Source organism: Diabrotica undecimpunctata, chromosome 4 (assembly GCF_040954645.1).
Source record: "Diabrotica undecimpunctata isolate CICGRU chromosome 4, icDiaUnde3, whole genome shotgun sequence".
In the NCBI taxonomy this organism is placed as follows: Eukaryota; Metazoa; Arthropoda; class Insecta; order Coleoptera; family Chrysomelidae; genus Diabrotica; species Diabrotica undecimpunctata.
In genome coordinates, this window is record NC_092806.1 from 86631220 (window position 1) to 86650431 (window position 19212).

The window sequence follows — 19212 nt, forward strand, 5'->3', positions numbered from 1 at the left end:
GCCGGCGAAGACGGTGGTCACCAGCTTCTGAAAAGCTGCAGGTCCGTTCTTCAACCCAAATGGCATCACCGTGAATTCAAACTGGGACCCATCAGGAAGGCTGAAAGCAGTGATCTGTTTGCTGTCCTCGGCCAGCGGAATTTGCCAGAATCCGCTCTTCAGGTCGAGGGTGGTAAAGATGTTTGCTGAGCCTAGTTCCTTTATGCTGTCGTGAATGGGTGGTAAGTTTGAAACCTCGTCCACGGTGATTGCATTGATTTTGCGGTAATCGACACAAAATCGAGGAGTTCCATCCTTCTTGGTGACGATTACAACTGGGCTGTTGTACGGACTTCTGCTTGGACGTATCACGCCCGCCGAGAGCATGTCCTGGACTTCTGAGTACATTATTTTCTTTTTGGCCGTGGAGTACTTATACGGCCTGGTGTTGATGGGAGTAGAGTCAGTCAGTTTGATGGCCATCTGCGTGGCCTTGGTGGTAGGTTGACGGACTCTGTCGTCGAAAACGTCTTGGTACGTTTTCAGAAGCTGTTGGATTTCAGTCACTGCGAAACTTGGGGCCTGGTCGTCTCGTAGGAGGTGGACGTTGTTGCTAGATGTTAGTTTTGTAGACGACTCCCAGAACAAGATGTGGCGGCTGTCGATCCCTACGTGGATGCACCTCCGGGTGAGGTCTATCAGGGCACCCTCGGACGTCAGCCATGACATGCCAAGAATCAGGTCATGGTGGAGATCATCTACAAGTTGGCATTGGATTCTGCTTGTGAATTCGTCGGAGAAGCGAACGTCCACTTCTACGAAGCCTAGAGTGTGGAGTGACTGGCTTCTTTTGGGCAGCTGGACTCTGGTAGTAGTGTTCTGCACCATTGCCGTCTCGATAAGGCCCGCTCGGATGAAGTTATGACTTGCACCGGAGTCTATCAGGGCCATCATCCTGACTGAGTCGATTTCAACGGAAATCTCGGGTGGTGGTGAGGAAGCAGCGGCTACCTGGAGGATGTTCAGCTGGGGCACCTTGGTCTTGGGACTTAGTGTTCGACGGTGCCCCCGTCGGAGTTTCCCTGGTCTGGACGTGGTGGATTACTTCTTGGTGGAGGTGTAGGACGACCTCCTTGTTGTTGGTTGGGTTGGTTGCGGCCATTGTTGTTATTACGGTTGGAGTTGTTATTGTTATTGTTGTAGTGGCTGCTATTACCGCCTTGGTTGCGGTTATTACCCCTGTTGCGCCATTCATTAAGGGTTTCGGATTGTCTGGGGCGGTCGTGACGTGGTGGATACTGTGGACGGTCCTGCTGTGGCTGTGGAGGACGGTCCGGCTTGGGAGTCGGTCTCTCTTGTTTTTGGTTTGATGCTGAGGGAGTAGAGACTCGTATGTCCCTTTCTAGTTCGTCCACTGTCCGCCGTAGGTCTTCCTCGGTACGTGGTGGATTGCCTCGTAGGTATTTCCTTATTTCAGGGCGCAACTGGTCGAGGATGATCTCGCAGCGCTCCTCGTCTGGGGTATCTGGTGCAACTCGGTTGAACAGGGCCATCTTCTGATTTATGAATTCTGCCGCTGTTTCTTGTCTTTGTTTGTGACCGTATAGTTTGGCCAGCAACTTGGTGAATTTGGACGAATGGCTGAAATGGTCCATTAGTCTTTTGAAGAAGGAAGTGTAGTCCATCCTGGTGTCTGTGTGTGTTTTTGCCCACGCAGCCGCCTCCCCTTCGAGGCCATGCTCTAGAAGATATGCCGTCCAGTGCCTCTTCTCGATCGCCATCTCCAGGAGGTGGTCCGTGGCTGCTGCGGCGAATTCCTCCGGGCTCTCATGTTCGGCTCCGCTGAACTTCTTTAATGCTGGTCTCCATCGTGGTGTAGGTGCTGGTGCTGGTGGTGCTGGTGGATACTCAATCTTAACCGTCTGTCCTTGCATCAGGGTTAGGGCCGTTACTGCTTGTGTTAGGGCTGCTAGCATCTGTGTTAGATCTGCATTGCCTGACGTCGCAGGCTGTGGTGGACTTGGGGCTGTCGTCTCCGTTGTGGAAGGAAGGCCTGACGTCGCAGGCGGTGGTGAGCACTCCGTTGTCTCAGGGTGTGGTGATGTTCTATCGTAGAGTTGGGCGCCATGTCGGTAACTAGAGTAACTCCCATCTCTTTCTAGAGAGGGAGAAGGCAAGTTATCCGCTCTATCCGTCGCTTGGTGGAGTGACCTCAGAGAGTAAGGCTCTCTGTCGGAGGCCATTGTGACCTAGCTAGGGATTAATGCCTTTTTGAAAGAATAAACAGTAATAATAAAGTTTATTGAACAAGTACACAATAAATATAACAAGAGGAAAATGATATAATATATAACTTATATTAAGAACCTGAAAGAGACGTATAATTATCTCCAGATCCGGAAATCGGGAGAATAATTATACCAATTAGTTCTAAACTAAGAATCTGAAAAGTAATGAACGTTATTTATTAACAATAAATCAAATATAAACAAATTTGAAATTAATAACTAGGGAGAATGTCACCTGTCAAAATATTTTGAGTGGGAAGGAGTTGAGCTAGGGACTTGGGATAAGGACTGGGATGTCGGTCGTTATGCCAATCGGAATAATCAGCAATAAAAAGGGGAAGAAGTACACTGTAAAAATAACTACAGGCAAAAATTCAAATTATTTTTCAACAGAATTTTATAAGTCAATCGGACCTGTAGGAAATAAACAAATAGTGGCAAATAGGCATAAATAATATAAATAATATATATCAATTCGAAAATGAAATAAACGACAAATATTATGGTCATAAAATAATAAAATAAAAATTGAAATTTTTAACAGTGTAAAATAAAATATAAATTCAAAGATAGGAAAAAGTATAAGTATTTTTAATAGTGTACCTCGAAAGAGAAACAAATAAAAGAAATGGTATACAAGTTATATATATCAAGGGGTTATATTCAAATATATAAGTAGCAATTACATATATCAAAGTCAAAGAAATACAAGTAATTTTAATAGTGTACCTGGGGAAAGAAACAAATAAAAGAAATAGCATACAAGTTTATATATACAGATATATCAAAGTTATATTTAGAGTTTAAATATACAAGTAGCAAAATACATATATATCAGAGTCAAAGTACTAGTACTTACGTTTGCAGTGTACCTGAAATAAAAGGGGAAATAAAACACAGTTTAAATCGTTTATTTTCACAAGTAAATATATAGCAGTATATATATCCCTGAAGGAGAAAAATAAAACACAAAAGGTAGTCTTTATTTAATCTCAAAAGCTTTGTAAAAGGATATATGCACGTTCGGTGACTAAGTCCCGTTAAGTAGGGACTTAGCAAATCTGTAAGAGAATATTTTCTTACACGACTTGTAAGGATGCCGAAATAATCAGAATTTTGACTAAGTCGAAAAACACAGATTAATTCGGCGAAAAATGGCGACGCTCTTAAAGGAATTTATTAGCAAATTTGACTAAGTCAAAAAGCATAGATAAATCCTTCAAAAATGGCCGCCGTGGTTTGTAGACAAACCGTAGTTAAAGATGTGGAACGTTAGGTTCCGGGTTTTAGAGGTGAGCTGAAAGAAAAACAAGAACTCTCTAGGAACTGAATCAACCAGAGGATCTTACTTGCCTAGAAGGCTGGACCAGCGGACATATCCTGACCCGGTCTGATTTCCTGGCCGTCGTGCACTTCTTTTATGCATAAAAAAGTAGGTCAATCGTAACGGTCGTTTTGGACCTTTTTACGATTGACCAGGCACGGCGACCAATGCCCAATTTTCAGAATTATCATTGGCTGCAGCTCGGATGCATTTCGACCAACGATAATTCAGAAAATGAGCAACAGACTTCTGAATTATGATTGGCTGCAATTACTGTTGCCATTTGACCAATCACAATTCAGCAGGCTGGGCGACACAACAGCTACCCCAACCCAAACCAGTCGGCGGTAAACTGAACGGTTTAACGTTGACTGAATTCACACATGTAAGAAATAATCAGGATATCTCTGATTTAGTCTTTTTCAAGACTAATAAAGACGATAAAACTGTTTTTACTAATAAAATTACAGATTTAATTTCAGCATCCAGTCCAATCAGACGGGAATTTCCACTCCACAGGAAATTATTCAAGAATAGAAACTTCAGGCCCACCTCAAGGAGAGGTGGACCCGCCCAGGAACAGCTACGAAATAACGAAGCGAAGGAAACTAACTCAGGAAAGGACATAAAGGAAAATATGGCCCAAAACAACAACTTCGAGATCATGGAAGAAGAACCATTTCAACCAGTGAAATGTACCAGAAGAAATTCTAACGAAAATATCATGGGAGACAGACAACGTGCATCAACAAGCGCGGGAACAGGAGTCGAAACAAGGAACCGTTACCAGGTACTCGAAACGGTCAACGTTGAAGAAAACAACCAAACGTCCAGCAAAAAGGAAAGGATTCCACCCATTGTAATTTCCGGTCAAATAGGAAACTACTCAGCTTTCATTAGGGAAATTAGAACCCTACTAGGACACAACAACTTCCAAATCGCCCCAGCCGGCAAAGCGGGTACAAGGGTGTACCTTAGGACAAGCCAGGACTACGAAAAACTAAAAGAAGACTTCATCAACACGAAGACGGCCTTCCACACCTACACCAAGAAGACCGAAATAACGAAGAAAATAGTCATGAAAGCGGCCCCCGGAATGGACTTAGACGAGGTGGAAGCTGAACTTAAGGAGCAAGGAATTATCGCGAAAGTTACGGAGATGAAAACCAAGCAAGAAGGAAGAACAAGCAAATCATATCTTCTTCAAGTAAACAAACAACAGGACCTCAAAGAAGTCAAGCGAATCAACGGTCTCCAGAACATCAGAGTCAAATGGGACGCGTACTCCAAGCCAGCACGTGCAACCCAATGCTACAACTGTCAGGAGTTTGGACATTCAGCCAGAAATTGTTTCAAGGCCCCTAGATGCATGAAATGCGCCCAAGGACACCAAACCAGGAATTGCCCCCTACCCAAAGGACGTGAAATCAAAGTCAAATGTTGCAACTGCAACGAAGAGCACACAGCTAACTACTCGATGTGCAAAAAACACATTGAGTACTTGGACATGCAAGCGGCTAGAAGAAACTGAAACCAACCACAAGCGAAGGCAGCTCCAGCTGCACCTCATCCATCAGCCTTCAGGACGACAGTAGGAGGACGCTCCTACGCGCAAACCACCAAGGAACCTCAACAACCAACCTCCAGACCGGAAGGAGTGAAGAACGCATGGGCTGAAATCAACAAGATCGTTAACGTTGAAAAAATGATGGCCATCCTACAGGATATGAAGAATGAATTATTAGCGGCAAAATCATTCGCAGAACATGCGATGATTTTCTTAAAATATGAAGAGATCTACAATGCCAATTAAGCATTTGAAGATCCTTCAGTTCAACATAGCCTCACTACGGCTAAGAATCCACGAGCTACGAGAGACGGTAATAAGACATAATCCAGATGTCATATGCGTGTCTGAAACAAAATACATGACGGCGACGCAACTACCAAGGATAACAAATTACGATGGATACGGAAGGAGAGACGTGCCCAACGACAGAGGAGTAGCCATCTATGTTAAAAATAACATAGAATGGAACCAAATCACCATGGATACCAACCACTTTGAGAGCGTAGGAATCAAAGTAGGAGGTACTAATATCTTTTCTATTTACAGGAAACATTCAGGAGAACTAGCCATTGAAGAATTAGATGCCATGCTCAACTCAGCACCAACCGTTGTCTTAGCAGGGGATTTCAACGCCAAACACACATCATGGGGATGTGCAACCGACACAGCTCCAGGAACTGCACTACTAAGGTACTGCGAAGACAGGGACAAGATGTTATTCGCACCAGACGAACCAACAAGGATCAACCCCGTAAGAGGACACAACAATTCAACACTGGACCTATTCGTCACAAAGGACGTCATTATAGAAGATGTTAGATCCAACTTCGAATGCAGTTCGGATCACAAACCAGTCACAGGAAGGATGACATCAAGAGTCGATCTACCCACCATAGAACCAGTAGAAAGATGGCGATGGAAAGACGCAAATTGGCCCAACTACAGAAGACAACTCAACCAAATGGAGATGAAGAGGGAATTTCATTCAATAGAAGAAGTCGAAAGAAAAATAGAAGATATTACTAGGAGAATACAACAAGCCATGGAGGACAACATACCGAAATCTATGACGAACAACAAAGGACTCATCATACCTACAGAACTTCAGGACATCATCAAGGACAGAAATAAGGCCAGAAGAGCATTCCAGAGGACCAGAAGGCAAGAATTCAAGGAATACGGAGACACCCTATCCGAAGAAATAAGAGTAAGACTGAGAAGTCTTACTGAAAACCAGTGGCACAATAACATCAGGAAAGCAGAAGAAAACGAAGGAAACGTCTGGAAAATGCTGAAAGCCAAGAGAAGAGGAAAACAAAAGATGCCACAAATTATGGACAACGAGGGAATACATTTTGAAACTCAAGGAAAAGTAGATGCCATAGCAAGGAACATGGCAGCTATACACAGACAAAACCAGGACATGTCGGACCCAAGAACAAGAAGAGAAGTCGACTACGAGTACAACAGGATAAAAAGAAGAAACGAATTCCAAGTAGAAGAAGAAGACTACTCCAGCCCATATGAAGTTGCAAGGATCATCAGGAAACTTAAAGGAAGCAGAGCACCAGGACCAGAAGGGATTCACAACATCACTCTAAAGGAACTTCCAAAGAAGATCATAGTGCAACTGCACTATATCTTCAAATATTGCTTGGAAAAAGGACATTTTCCAAGCAACTGGAAACACGCGAAGATCATCCCACTTCTAAAACCGAAGAAAGATGGAAGAAGACCAGAAAGCTACAGGCCTATTTCTCTCCTGGAAACCATGGGAAAAATTCTGGAAAAGATCATCTACAAGAGACTGATGAAGCACACAGAAAGAAGAAGAATTATCCAAGAGGACCAATTCGGATTCAGAAAAGGAAGAAACTGCGAACTACAGCTAGCAAGAATCATCAGCGACACCAAAATAAGATTCAACAGGAAACAAAGGACAGGACTAGCCATACTGGACATAGAAAAAGCATATGACACGGTTTGGAAAAAGGCTCTAATCTTCAAGATGGACAAAGCTAGGCTACCACACTACCTCATCAACATCTGTGACACTTACCTGTCCAACAGAACATTCCAAGTATCAGCGGACCAAAAGATGTCAGCAATCCAGGACATTCAGGAAGGAATGCCTCAGGGCAGCATTCTATCGCCAATTTTATATAACATTTTTGTTTCAGACTTACCTACAGATCCAAGAACTTCAACAGCTCTGTATGCAGACGACACAGCAGTGTATGCATCCGGAAAAGACGAAGGAAGAATAATCTGGGACATAGAAAACCACCTGGACAAAATAACGAGGTACACCGAAAAATGGAAGATAAAAATCAACGCCCAAAAGACGCAATTCATAGTCTTCAGCCAGAGTTCCAGACCACCACGAAACCAAATCAGAGTAGGAGGCAACAGGATCCAGGATGAAAAAACAGTCAAGTACCTAGGAGTCCACCTCGACAGAAAACTCAACTTCCGGGTGCATGCACAAAAAACTAAGGTAAAAGCTAAGGCAGCTAAAAGACTAATTCTCCCTTTCATTTTTAGGACCAGTCCACTGTCCAAGGCCAAGAAGATTCAGTTATACCAGGCCTATGTTAGATCGGTGATGCTATATGCTGTACCAGTGTGGAGTTCCATAGCAGAGACACACTGGAGAAGATTAGAAGCCACGGAATCCTCATGCTACCGGATCATCGACGGAACATCATGGGAGAACAAAATCACGAACGCAACCATCAGAGAAAGGCTCCAGTATACACCACTGAGGGAGGTGGCCGAGAAAAGGACCAGGTATTTCTTCCACCAGGCCACAAGAAGACTCCATAAGACCAGGGGCATCCTCGAGAATAACAGGGTCCAGAGGATGCATAGATCTACCCATAGACTGATCGACCATCTGATCAGGGTCTAGCCGGATGGTTGCCGGAAAACAGCCAAGCAGGGAAGTAGGTACGGTGCCATAAATTAGTACCTACAGAAAAAGACGAGGACATATCCACTCAAAGAAGTCCAGGATGCCGAGAGGTCAAAACATCAAGAAGCTGACGGTGCAAGAGCGAGACGTCGAAGAAGAAAGAAGGCTAAAATGAATAAAATGAATGACATGTAAATTATATTTGGCAATAAACGTTTTTATTTTTATTTTATTTTTATTTTTATACGATCGGGATCCAGTCGTCATACACTACTAGCCCCGTAAGACCTTGTTGGTTCGGTGCGCTACCAAGCTACCTTTGAGTTTTATTAATCACCGCTATCCTATTATCGTCAAAGACGTCCTGAGTTGAAGAATACTTGATAATGGTTATCCAATTTAGAAGTTAAATCATCAAGTGTACGAGAACCGGCGTGTCGACTGCAAAACGCTTCCTGACAGTAGAACACGACTTACTGAGATAGAAAAGACATTGGTCTTAGAACTACCTCACATCGTGTCGAACTGACCACATCGTTATTTGGGCCTGTCACGGTAAAGAGCGAATAAAAGCCCCGACGGGGAGTTGTAATTGCTTTTCCGACCAGGTTGAGCTGCAATAACACTTCGTCTCCGAAACCTTACGTAAATAGTAACTATATGAATTACTGTTAACGAAAAGGTAGCGATACGAAGCGACTGGCAGTAGGAAGAGTCGACACGGCCGGCATTCTTATACCTCTCTCGAGGAGAGGGAACGCGGCTACACGACGTGAGAAGGCCGACATCTCTGTGGAACTTGAGGTATACACCACGCATCAGAATTCTAACATATATAAAGTCAGTGTAAGAATATTTTGTCTGTAAAAAATCTCGAACTGTTAGAGAATTCTGATTGCCGGTGTCCCCTCACCTACCACAAAGGCTCGGCGGATCTTCTTGCCCGTAACGGCCGGTATCTCAATAAACTCCTTTAATACGAAGATGGACTCTCGAAACTTGAGATCCTCTTCAAGAGCGGCGGTCGTAGATCGTCCAGAAACCCCTGAAAACCAGGAGGACGCTACGGCCGTACGACACTGTTTGTCGGTAACTTGGATAACTCCCATCTCCTTCTGGAGAGAGAGAAGGCATGTTAACCGCTCTATCCATTGCTTGATGTGACCTAAGTGAGTAGGGCTCTCGGTCGGTGGCCATAGACACGGGCTATGGACACCTAGCTAGGATTAAAATTGCCTTTTTAAAGAATAAACACAATAAATAAAGTTTATTAAACAATATTCACAGTAATTATAACAGTTAGGAAAAGATATAACATAACTTATACTAAGAATCTGTAAGAAAGGTATAATTATCTCCTGATCCGGAAATCCGGAGGATAATTATATTAATTAGTCTTAAAATAAGAATCTGCAAGGTAATATATGTTAGTTATTAACAATAAACCAAATATAAACAAAATTCAAATTAATAAGTGTAGGGAATGTCACTTGTCAAAAATGCTTGGAGTGGGAAGGAGTTGTGCTAGAGACTCGGGATAAAGACAGAAATGTCGGCTGTTATGCCATTCGGGATAATCAACAAATAAAAGGACAAGAAATACACTGTAAAAATAATTAGAGACAAAAACTCAAATTATTTTATGAAAAAGTCGATAGGACCTATAGGAAATATTACAAGTTAATTAAATGGTGACAAATAGGCATAAATAATGTAAATCAATTTAAATAACTGTAAATAAAATAAAACAACAAATATTAAAGTCAGAAAATAATAATCAAATTTTTAACAGTGTACCAGAAATAAAATAAATATCAAAATTCCAAGATAGAAATTATAAGTTTTAACAGTGTACCTGAAAGAGAAAAGAGAAAAAGAAATAGCATACAAGTTATATATATCAAAGTATTAAATTCAAGTTTAAATATAAAAGTTTATAAGTATCAAAATATCAAAGCCAAAATTCAAATATAAATGTCAAATGTTAGTTTAAAATGTTTAATTTATATATATTTAATGATTTAAATGTTTATTCTGATCTGAAAAGCCTAAATGTCAACAAAATTATCAATAGAACATTAACGAATTCTCCAGAATGCAGAATTTGACCTTTGTTTATGTTGGAACATTCTGGAATAATGATTATGTCGGTGGATCGAACAGATACTTTTTTCGAGAACATCCATATAGAAGAAATAGAACTAAATCGAACATGATCTCTTACCAGATGGTTCTGGAACATCCGAAAAGATATAAATACCCGTGATTTGGATTCAAGATGGCCAGTTTATTATGAAAGTTAGTAGAAGATAGACTCATTTAGTTAGTGAAGTCAATTGTTCAGAATTTTCAAGACAGTCAATCAGTTACAAATAGTCCAATTGTTTAATATAGTGAGTTAAATGAAGATTAAAAATTATGCACATTTATAATTATACACAAATAATTATTGAAGATTAAAAAAGTATATTAGAAGAATATTGGAAGAAATTAAAATTATATTATGATTGGAGATTAGTATAAATCAACTTATAATAATTGGATATTGGTATATTGAAAAGAAGAATAAATATAAATGCTGTTTTGCTGGTTTGCTTGGTGGTTTATAAATGCTGGTGAAGAAAAATATATCTTAAATTGGTAAAAGCTGATAATTGGAAAAAGTAATTTCACAAAAATAAGGATAACCGAAGTACGAAGACATTCAGTGGTGATTAGAATCTCTATAGTGGAAAACAGTTCATTTAGGCATTCAGTGAAAGAAAGGTACAATATTTTGTTAATATAATTTAGTTAGTGTCATAACAGTTTCAATTTTGAAGATAGTTTGTTTAAATTTTACATTGTCTATAGAATTTAATTATTTTTATAAGAATATTAATTTAAAGATAGTTTATTTTAAATTTACATTGGCTAGGTTAGATATATATATATATATATATATATATATATATATATATATATATGTGTGTGTGTTTCATAGTAGATCTAATAAAGATAATTTAAAAAAGTACTTACAAACTAATTCTTTGAGAACCGCGATAAAAACCCTATATTATTAAAAAAATACTCATTGCTCATCATTCATTAATTTAAATTCATAATTCATTATTTCATTCATTAATTTAAAAACCTTAATGAAAATAATTAAAGCAAACTGAAAGTTTGATGTATCAAGTCAGGCTTCTAGTGATTTAAGTTTAAAAAAATGGAATAAGATAACTTTAGTACCGCTTGCTAGCGATTTAAAAGTACTTAAAAATTTATTTAATTGAAAAATCGAAGATTGCTGTTTTAAAGTTATTGAAATCAAATGATGACGAAGATTTAGCTTTGTTGAATACTGTATATTGTCGTTTAATGTTATTAAACAGGCGACGACCTGGTGAGTTGCAACGACTTCTAGTACAAACTTACATTTCAGCTTTGCAAAACGAAAATCCTCAAGGGTATGAAGAATTTTCAGAAGTAATTTCTGATACTGAAAAGTTTTTAATGAATAATTTTAAACGAATTGTTATAAGAGGCAAGAGAGGTCGTGGAGTTCCAGTATTGTTTAATAAAGAATTGCAAGAACACCTAGATTTAATTTTAAAATGTAGAAACAGCATTTTAAAGAAACCGAATATTTATTTATTTATTTGCTACCCCAAACCCAGACGAACCAATACGGGGCTATAAAGTATTAAACAGGTTTGCTAACGAGTGTGGTGCTCATAATCCTAATGCACTTACTTCAACTAAGTTTAGAAAACATTTAGCAACTTTAACACAGTTGTTCTGTATGACAGAAAACGATATGAAACAACTGGCCTCTTTAATGGGGCATACATTAGGAGTACATAGGAAGTCTTCCAGGCTTCCTGACGACATTTACCAAACAGCTAAAATTTCTAAGCTTTTGATATTAATGGAAAAAGGACAGGCAGGACAATTCAAACGAAAACATTAGATGAAATCAATTTGAACTTAGAAGATTTACTGGAAAAATACTCAGATGATAATATAGACGAAATTTTGGAACGGGAAGAAATTCAAGAATTCTCAGACCACGAAACTAACAAAGAGGAATCGATTAATAAAAGTAATATAAAATCTGAAAAAAGAGAAGAGTGCTCACCGCTTGGACAGAAGACCAAAAAGTAGTTGTATGGGATTACTTTAAAGCTCAAATTACAGAAAAAAAAGCTCCAAAGAAACAAGAGTGTACGGAACTTATTTCGAAATATCCAGTACTTCTTCACAATAAAAACTGGCTAAAAATCAAAGTCTTTGTCCAAAATAAGTACAATAAAATAAATAAATAGTTATTGTCTGCCTCCATTACTGATTTATTATTTGCCTTATTGTATTTGATAAGTGTATTCCGTTATTTTTTTGAGTGTAATAAATAAATCAATTTCGATTTTGTTTTTCTTTTTGTTCACCCTTCTTATTTATACTAGCAAAGTAACACCGAACAGATTTAAACATGGTTTAGTAAACAATGGAAAAAAAGAATAACAAAACAAAAAAAAAAACAGAAACAAAAAACATCAAAAATAAAAAAACACTGAAAAATTATACACACACGCATTTATTTATGAAACCACTATAGTCATAAATAAACGGTGCTAATACTTCAAGATATTAGGCGATAAGACGCGAGAGACCAACAGTCGAATATTCCAAACGTAGATTTAATTGCATGCAGTGTTGCCCGATTTGCGGAATACCCATGCTATGTAAATATATAAACAAATATTCAGCGGAAGACCTACCGTCGGAAATCCTTACATTTCGTACACTGCAGTCAATATACGTAGAGCGGTGGCGCCGCCTCGGCTCTCGGTCATGTCTCAAACTAAATTATACAAAATGTTAAAAAAACCTTAATAAGTCGTCCCTCTAAAAAGTTGTAGAAAGGTGAAATATGATAAATTAAATCGATTTACATTGATTTCTTTCGCTCCTCCATATACTGTGGAGCTATGTCGGTAGGACGACCTAACATATGAAAAATGTCAATGAATGGAAGAATGAAACATGGTGGAGTATATATATATATATATATATATATATATATATATATATATATATATATATGTATATATATATATATATATATATATATATATATATATATATATATATATATGTTGAAGATGTTTCGCTTTATATGTACTTCTAAAGCTTCATCAGTTCTAACTTAATATGTAGCACCTATATTATCGATGTTATTATATATCTACTGTAAACTTTACTCATTATATAAAACTAACTTAACAAAAAAAAAACAAAACAAAACAAAAAACACACAAACTCTGCAGAAAATAATGTTCATATTCGTAGATACGAAGATTTAAAAAAATTTTAAACGAACGTTTGGCTTCATTTAGATGGTTCTCCGCTGAAGGCAAACAAAGCTCTGAAAAACAAAGTTTTTCAATAATCCGATTTTTTTATATATTAAATTTTTTACATCAAACCATCATTTTAACCTCGGAAAGTAAAATTACTGTATTTGGTATCATGTTAAAGCCAATAGATATTGCCAGTGTTAATACTTAAATAATATTTGAGAAAACATAAAAATATCGATCGGTTTGGGTGACGTTCAAATAAAGACATTGAAACTACCTGCCGACCGGCTGGTTTCAGCCGGCTAGGGTTAACCAACAGGTTTTTTATATCAACGTTCAGTTTTGTTATATTTATTCAGTTTTGTTATATTTATTCAGTTTAGATATTTTTTCCCAGAGAGTTGTGTAGGGGAATATTTTACATATTTCAATTACCAAGCTGTTTAATCGAAGCTATCAGTGAATAGTGATAAATATTAGGTTTTTATGGGATTAAGTCAAAAATATTGGTTGTGATTGTAATGAGAATCACATTTTTAATTATTTAATGTTTGACATTTTGATTTCCATTCAGGAAATCGTTCTCAAAAAACGTTTTTTGTACAAAATGTGTATACACATTTTTACATAATTTGTACAATAAAAAAGGTTAAATATTGGAAATCGTATCGTTAAATATTAGTTAATTAAAAATGTAATTTTCAGTTCAATATCGACCAACAATTGTGGCTTAAAAAATAATATTTGACTTTGACCATGCCATAAGAAAGTAGTTCACGGAACCTTGCTAAATAGTTTAAAAAAATCTTATACAGAAATTTAAATTCTAAATAGTATGAGAGGTAGCCGACGAAAAGTTCGTAAAGACGTATAGTTGATTTTGCTTTGTTTTTTTAAACAATCTTAAAAGGCAAAAAAAATAATTTTTTGCTTATAAAACGTTTTGTATACATTCTAAAGAAAAATAATTCAAATAAAAGTAGTAGACCATAAAAAGTTTTTTATGTAGAAAAAAAAAACAAATTTAAATACATAATAACTCCATAACTCCAAAAAGCCGTAAACTCTAAGAGATTATGTTTGTAGTAATTTATAAATGTTAATAACTTTGTTTTTTGCCTAAAGACAGGTAATATAGCTAGTTGAAACTATGGCAATTGATAAGTTATTAAAGTGTGCTAAATACCAAGCAGATCAAAAAATATTTTACAATTTATACAATTTGTTCATCACAGAAAGCGATTATTTAAACAACTGTACTTGTCCAAACAGTATGACTCTACAAGTATTTTGTAACTTGCAATCAATTCTTTGCGCTTTCAGTTTTAGGGTATATTAAAAAAACTTTAACATATTATTACATTTTTTATTAAAAACCAGTTTGAATAGGGGACTTTTAAGTTTTTAGACCACTTCACGTTTTTTTAGTTTCTTTGACAAGTGAGAATTGTCTATTCTGTTATTTCTTAATATGGGCTATGAGCAATTGTCTAGTCAAGTCAACACTATTATAGAAGTTACCCATACTTTTCCAGTAGTCATTCAGACGGTTCATCTTAATTGTCCCCATATGAAACATAAGCCCGAGAAAAGTCTTAAATTCTGTTTGTGTTGTCTCTTTCCAAAACGCAATCCTCGATTTTTCTGAACGACTTTGCGCAAATATTTCTCGCCAGATGCTTCTAACAATGATTGTAATTCAGCAGTGGTCAATCTACGTTTTTATCTTACGTGGGTTATCTATAACTCACTTTTACGGATGTAATTAACAATAAAAACGATCTACAGAAACTATCAACTTACGACTTCCAATACTATAAGGCCACTTGAGGCACAATATGTTTTTACTCAATACTAGTTCCTGTATAAGTAAAATTGTTTTTTATTGTGCTTCATTGAAGCACACTAGACATATTGCAGTTTTGCCATCACATTCTTCAGAGTATGTTTTAACTTTTTTAACTTTTCTATCGGCCTTTCTACTAGTCATGCTTCTTCCTAAAATTTTGTAACATCTTGTACACTTTCTTCTCTTTGTATTATCTACATCGCTTTGTCTGAGATGGTATTTTTGGGTGGAACTGGTCGTGAGGGTTACAACATTTCTTTATTTGCATATGCCTTCGCGAACTCCAGTCTGAACTCAAGGATATGTTGTCGCTTTTTTTTTACGTTTTCTATTATTTAGCAACTAAGCATTGACTACTGCGGTATTAAATATTAATTCCACTGCCACTTTCCGATACCACTTCAGAATTTTGCGTATTGGGCTTTGGTAAGAAGCCACTTGATCACTAAAATCAACACTTTTTTTCACCAAGTTATAATTGAGAATAGTTTGTGGTTTTAGTACTTGTGTATAATTTTTTTTTCATTTGATTAAACTAAGATACAACTATTATGTTTAAATGTTGCAAGGATTAAAACTGGTCTTTTGTCGACCCATTTTATCACTTGTAAAATCAATAATGGGGTTAAGTTTCATTGTGAGTAACTGGTTGCAACTTTTTTAATCGAGATTTTGGTTTTACATGTTTTTATAGTAAAACATCTGCACATGAATAATTCGTTTCTTGAACAATGATTTCAATTCATTGACCAATATTCTAAAATAAGTTGTTATTACGTCGTCCGGAATATTATAAACTGGTTCTCTTTCACAAAGCATTGGAAATATGGTTTACATTCTATATTTAGAAAAATCTTTTACTGCAACTCTTGTTCGACCTAAACTAAATTAATACACAAAACAAATTAATCTATTTTTTTTTTATAGAAATGCAGATTCCTGTCAGATTTTTATCAGTGTGGCGTGAGTCACTGGTGTCTCGTATATCCGGACCTCTTGTCGCATTACAAACATAATTCTCAATTAGCAGTGCGGTACAAGATACATTTAGGTCGTATAATCTTAAAGCCGTAATAATACCATAAGACCGTATGTTATAAATAAATATATTCCTATAAGAATTATCTTGAAAGATGAAAAAAATACAATAAAAAAGTGCAATATTAAGTGTTATTTAAAAAATGGTAAGTCATTCACGGGCGTGCAGTTAAAAACAAAAGTTTTCAGTGTTCTATTGCTTGATTATTATTATCTGGTATTCTGAAAATGTTGACATTTCTTCCTGGTCTGATCTTCCTCAACTAACGTCGTCTTTCTTAATTGGTGGGTTGTGTTGTTCAGGTCTCCTTAAGTGTTTTTGTTGCTATCCATACTGAATGATCTTCTTTAGACAATGTACTAATGTAGTGTTCAAATGTGGCATTGCGTGCATCATGTAGCGCTGATCTTAATTTTCTGATTAGTCGATTATATTTGTGTTCGTCATTAAAATTTCGGCTTCTTGGTCATCTACTACTTGCTCTTCATTTTTCGACTATTAGTTGTATAATATAATTCGGAGTGTTATTTGTGTTTTCTTGATTTGGAATTATTAATCGTGTAGCTCCATATGAAATAGTAGAAGATGAAAACGGCAGCATATTCATCCATAAAAAAAGGAAACGCTATAAAGATAAAATAGTCCGAAATTACCAAAACAGTTGAACGGGACACTATAAAGAGGGAGTAGAATTAGCTATGAAACAGCTTGAATGGGGAAAAGAAGTAAGCTTAGACCAAATACCAGCAGGAATTTTTCAACTGAGGAAAAAAATTAAATGGATAACAATATTCACTCCATTTACAGAAAAGGCGGTGACCCGCAAAAATTTTGAGAACTTCTTTAATAGCCTCCAGTCAACAATTTCCTAATCATGTTTAAAAAACGTACGGAATGCACTGTATATACTAACCCAAGTCCAAGTCGTCAACATACTTGTTGTTGAAATTATGTATTACGATCAACTTAAAGGTTATGCACGACTCCCCTTGTATAGGTACACAGGCATGCACCCGTGCGGGAGAAAAACGATTTATCATACCGTTACATTATGTCACATTTTAACGTTGAATATTTTATGGTCCCCTTTGGGTTATAAAACGAATGATCGACTTTTTCTCGCACAGATCCCGCCTATGTAACTTTACAAAGCGAGTCGTTTGCTGGGTATTAAAGAACCGTCTATGGCCATCATATAATTTTACGCTAATATTTCACGTTCTACGACGCATTCCACGTTTGACACACTGTCTTGTTTAGTTTTCTGTCATTCTATTTGTTAAATCCATCGAGTTAGAATCTATGGAGAAGCTAGGAGCATATTAACGTGTGTATTAAAAATGGCATAGGTAGGCGTAGCTAACGGTGATACCAACATGGCGGTGGGATCATGGCCGGACTCAATAATCAATGACGTATAATATATAGACTCCGTGAATGCTTTAAAAAGTGTCCACAACATGAATACCTTTGTTATTGTTTATTGTTTTGATATGAAGTTGTGTGTTTACATATTTTTTGTGACAAGCAAATTTTATTTAAAATTTTTGAGAGTCATTTACCTACTATTTTAGTAAGATGCCATTTAGGTATCTTGTTTGTGGTCGCTGAAGTTCGAAGAGAGAAACGTTATCACTTTTCAAGTAAGTTATTTTTTATATGTATGTTTTATAAATATTAGGTTATGTTTTGATAGCCAGTGGAGGCGTTTAGTTGTTATTTATTTAATAAATAAATAAATAATTATGCATTATACTGAATAATAACAATTTCCATTAAATTTTTTGTCTTTTTTTTTATTAAAATCATTTAAATATAATTTTTCTTACTAATTTTTTTTTCATAGATTTCCTTTTGACGAAGAAAAACAGGAAATTTGGATATACATTTTACAATTAAATAAGAACAAGCTTTCCAGATGGTCACGTATTTGTTGTGATTATTTTGATCCAAATGATGTTATCATGAAATCTAGCTTTGTTCGTCTAAAAGAAAATGCAAAACCATTAGCTATACCAAGGTGGGTAATGTTTTTATTAAATTTTTACATTGGTATTTAATATTTATATAAATTTTCTGTTTATTGTTTCTTCTATATTGTTTTCTCTTTGCATACAGGTCTTCTAAAGACGTTAAAGAGGTGGTAGGAACTAAAGCACTCCCTAGTCCATCAGACACCCACAATTTAAATTTCGAACTGCTAGCAGTGAACTAACTTTGTCTTCCTCAGAAACTGAGAAATTCTTAGGCAAGGAAAATATTGAAGGGCATGCTGCAGATAGAGAATTAAAAGCTAAAAAAAAATAACAAGAGGCAATATTCATTTAATTTTTCATTTGCATTATTATATCCTTGAATAAGCAATTTTTCTTTCAATAAATAAATATAAGGTTGAATGCTCGAATAAATGAACTTTGATCAGATAAAAGGCATATATCGAGCACAGTTTAATTTAATCTTGCCCAAGTACTTTCGATCCCTAGATCATCTTCAGGGGCATTTCGTCAATTGCGGCCTATCCGACAAGAACAAAATGTCATAAACATATAATTGTACATTTGTAGTGTAGTGTGATGTACAATTATATGTTTATGACATTTTGTTCCTGTCGGATAGGCCGCAATTGACGAAATGCCCCTGAAGATGATCTAGGGATCGAAAGTACTTGGGCAAGATTAAATTAAACTGTGCTCGATATATGCCTTTTATCTGATCAAAGTTAATTTTTCTTTCATTATATCTTTTTATTTTTAGGAAGCATTATGTGGGGGATTTTTCCATGTCGGACTTAGACTGCCCAAGAAAAAGAAAAAGATACATGGAATCGTAAACATGTATATAGCAAAAAAAAAAGAAACAAATTGACACCCTAAGAAAATCTACTAAAAGATGAAAACGACAAGCAAC

At 36.5% G+C, this 19212-nt stretch overlaps 1 protein-coding gene across 1 annotated transcript; it reads left to right on the forward strand.

Moving 5' to 3' along the window:
* Nucleotides 1–3847: 3847 nt before the first annotated feature.
* Nucleotides 3848–5122, forward strand: LOC140438775 (uncharacterized). Its single transcript, XM_072528424.1, has one exon. The coding sequence runs from the start codon at nt 3848–3850 to the stop codon at nt 5120–5122; it is 1275 nt and encodes a 424-aa protein (XP_072384525.1).
* Nucleotides 5123–19212: the final 14090 nt, after the last annotated feature.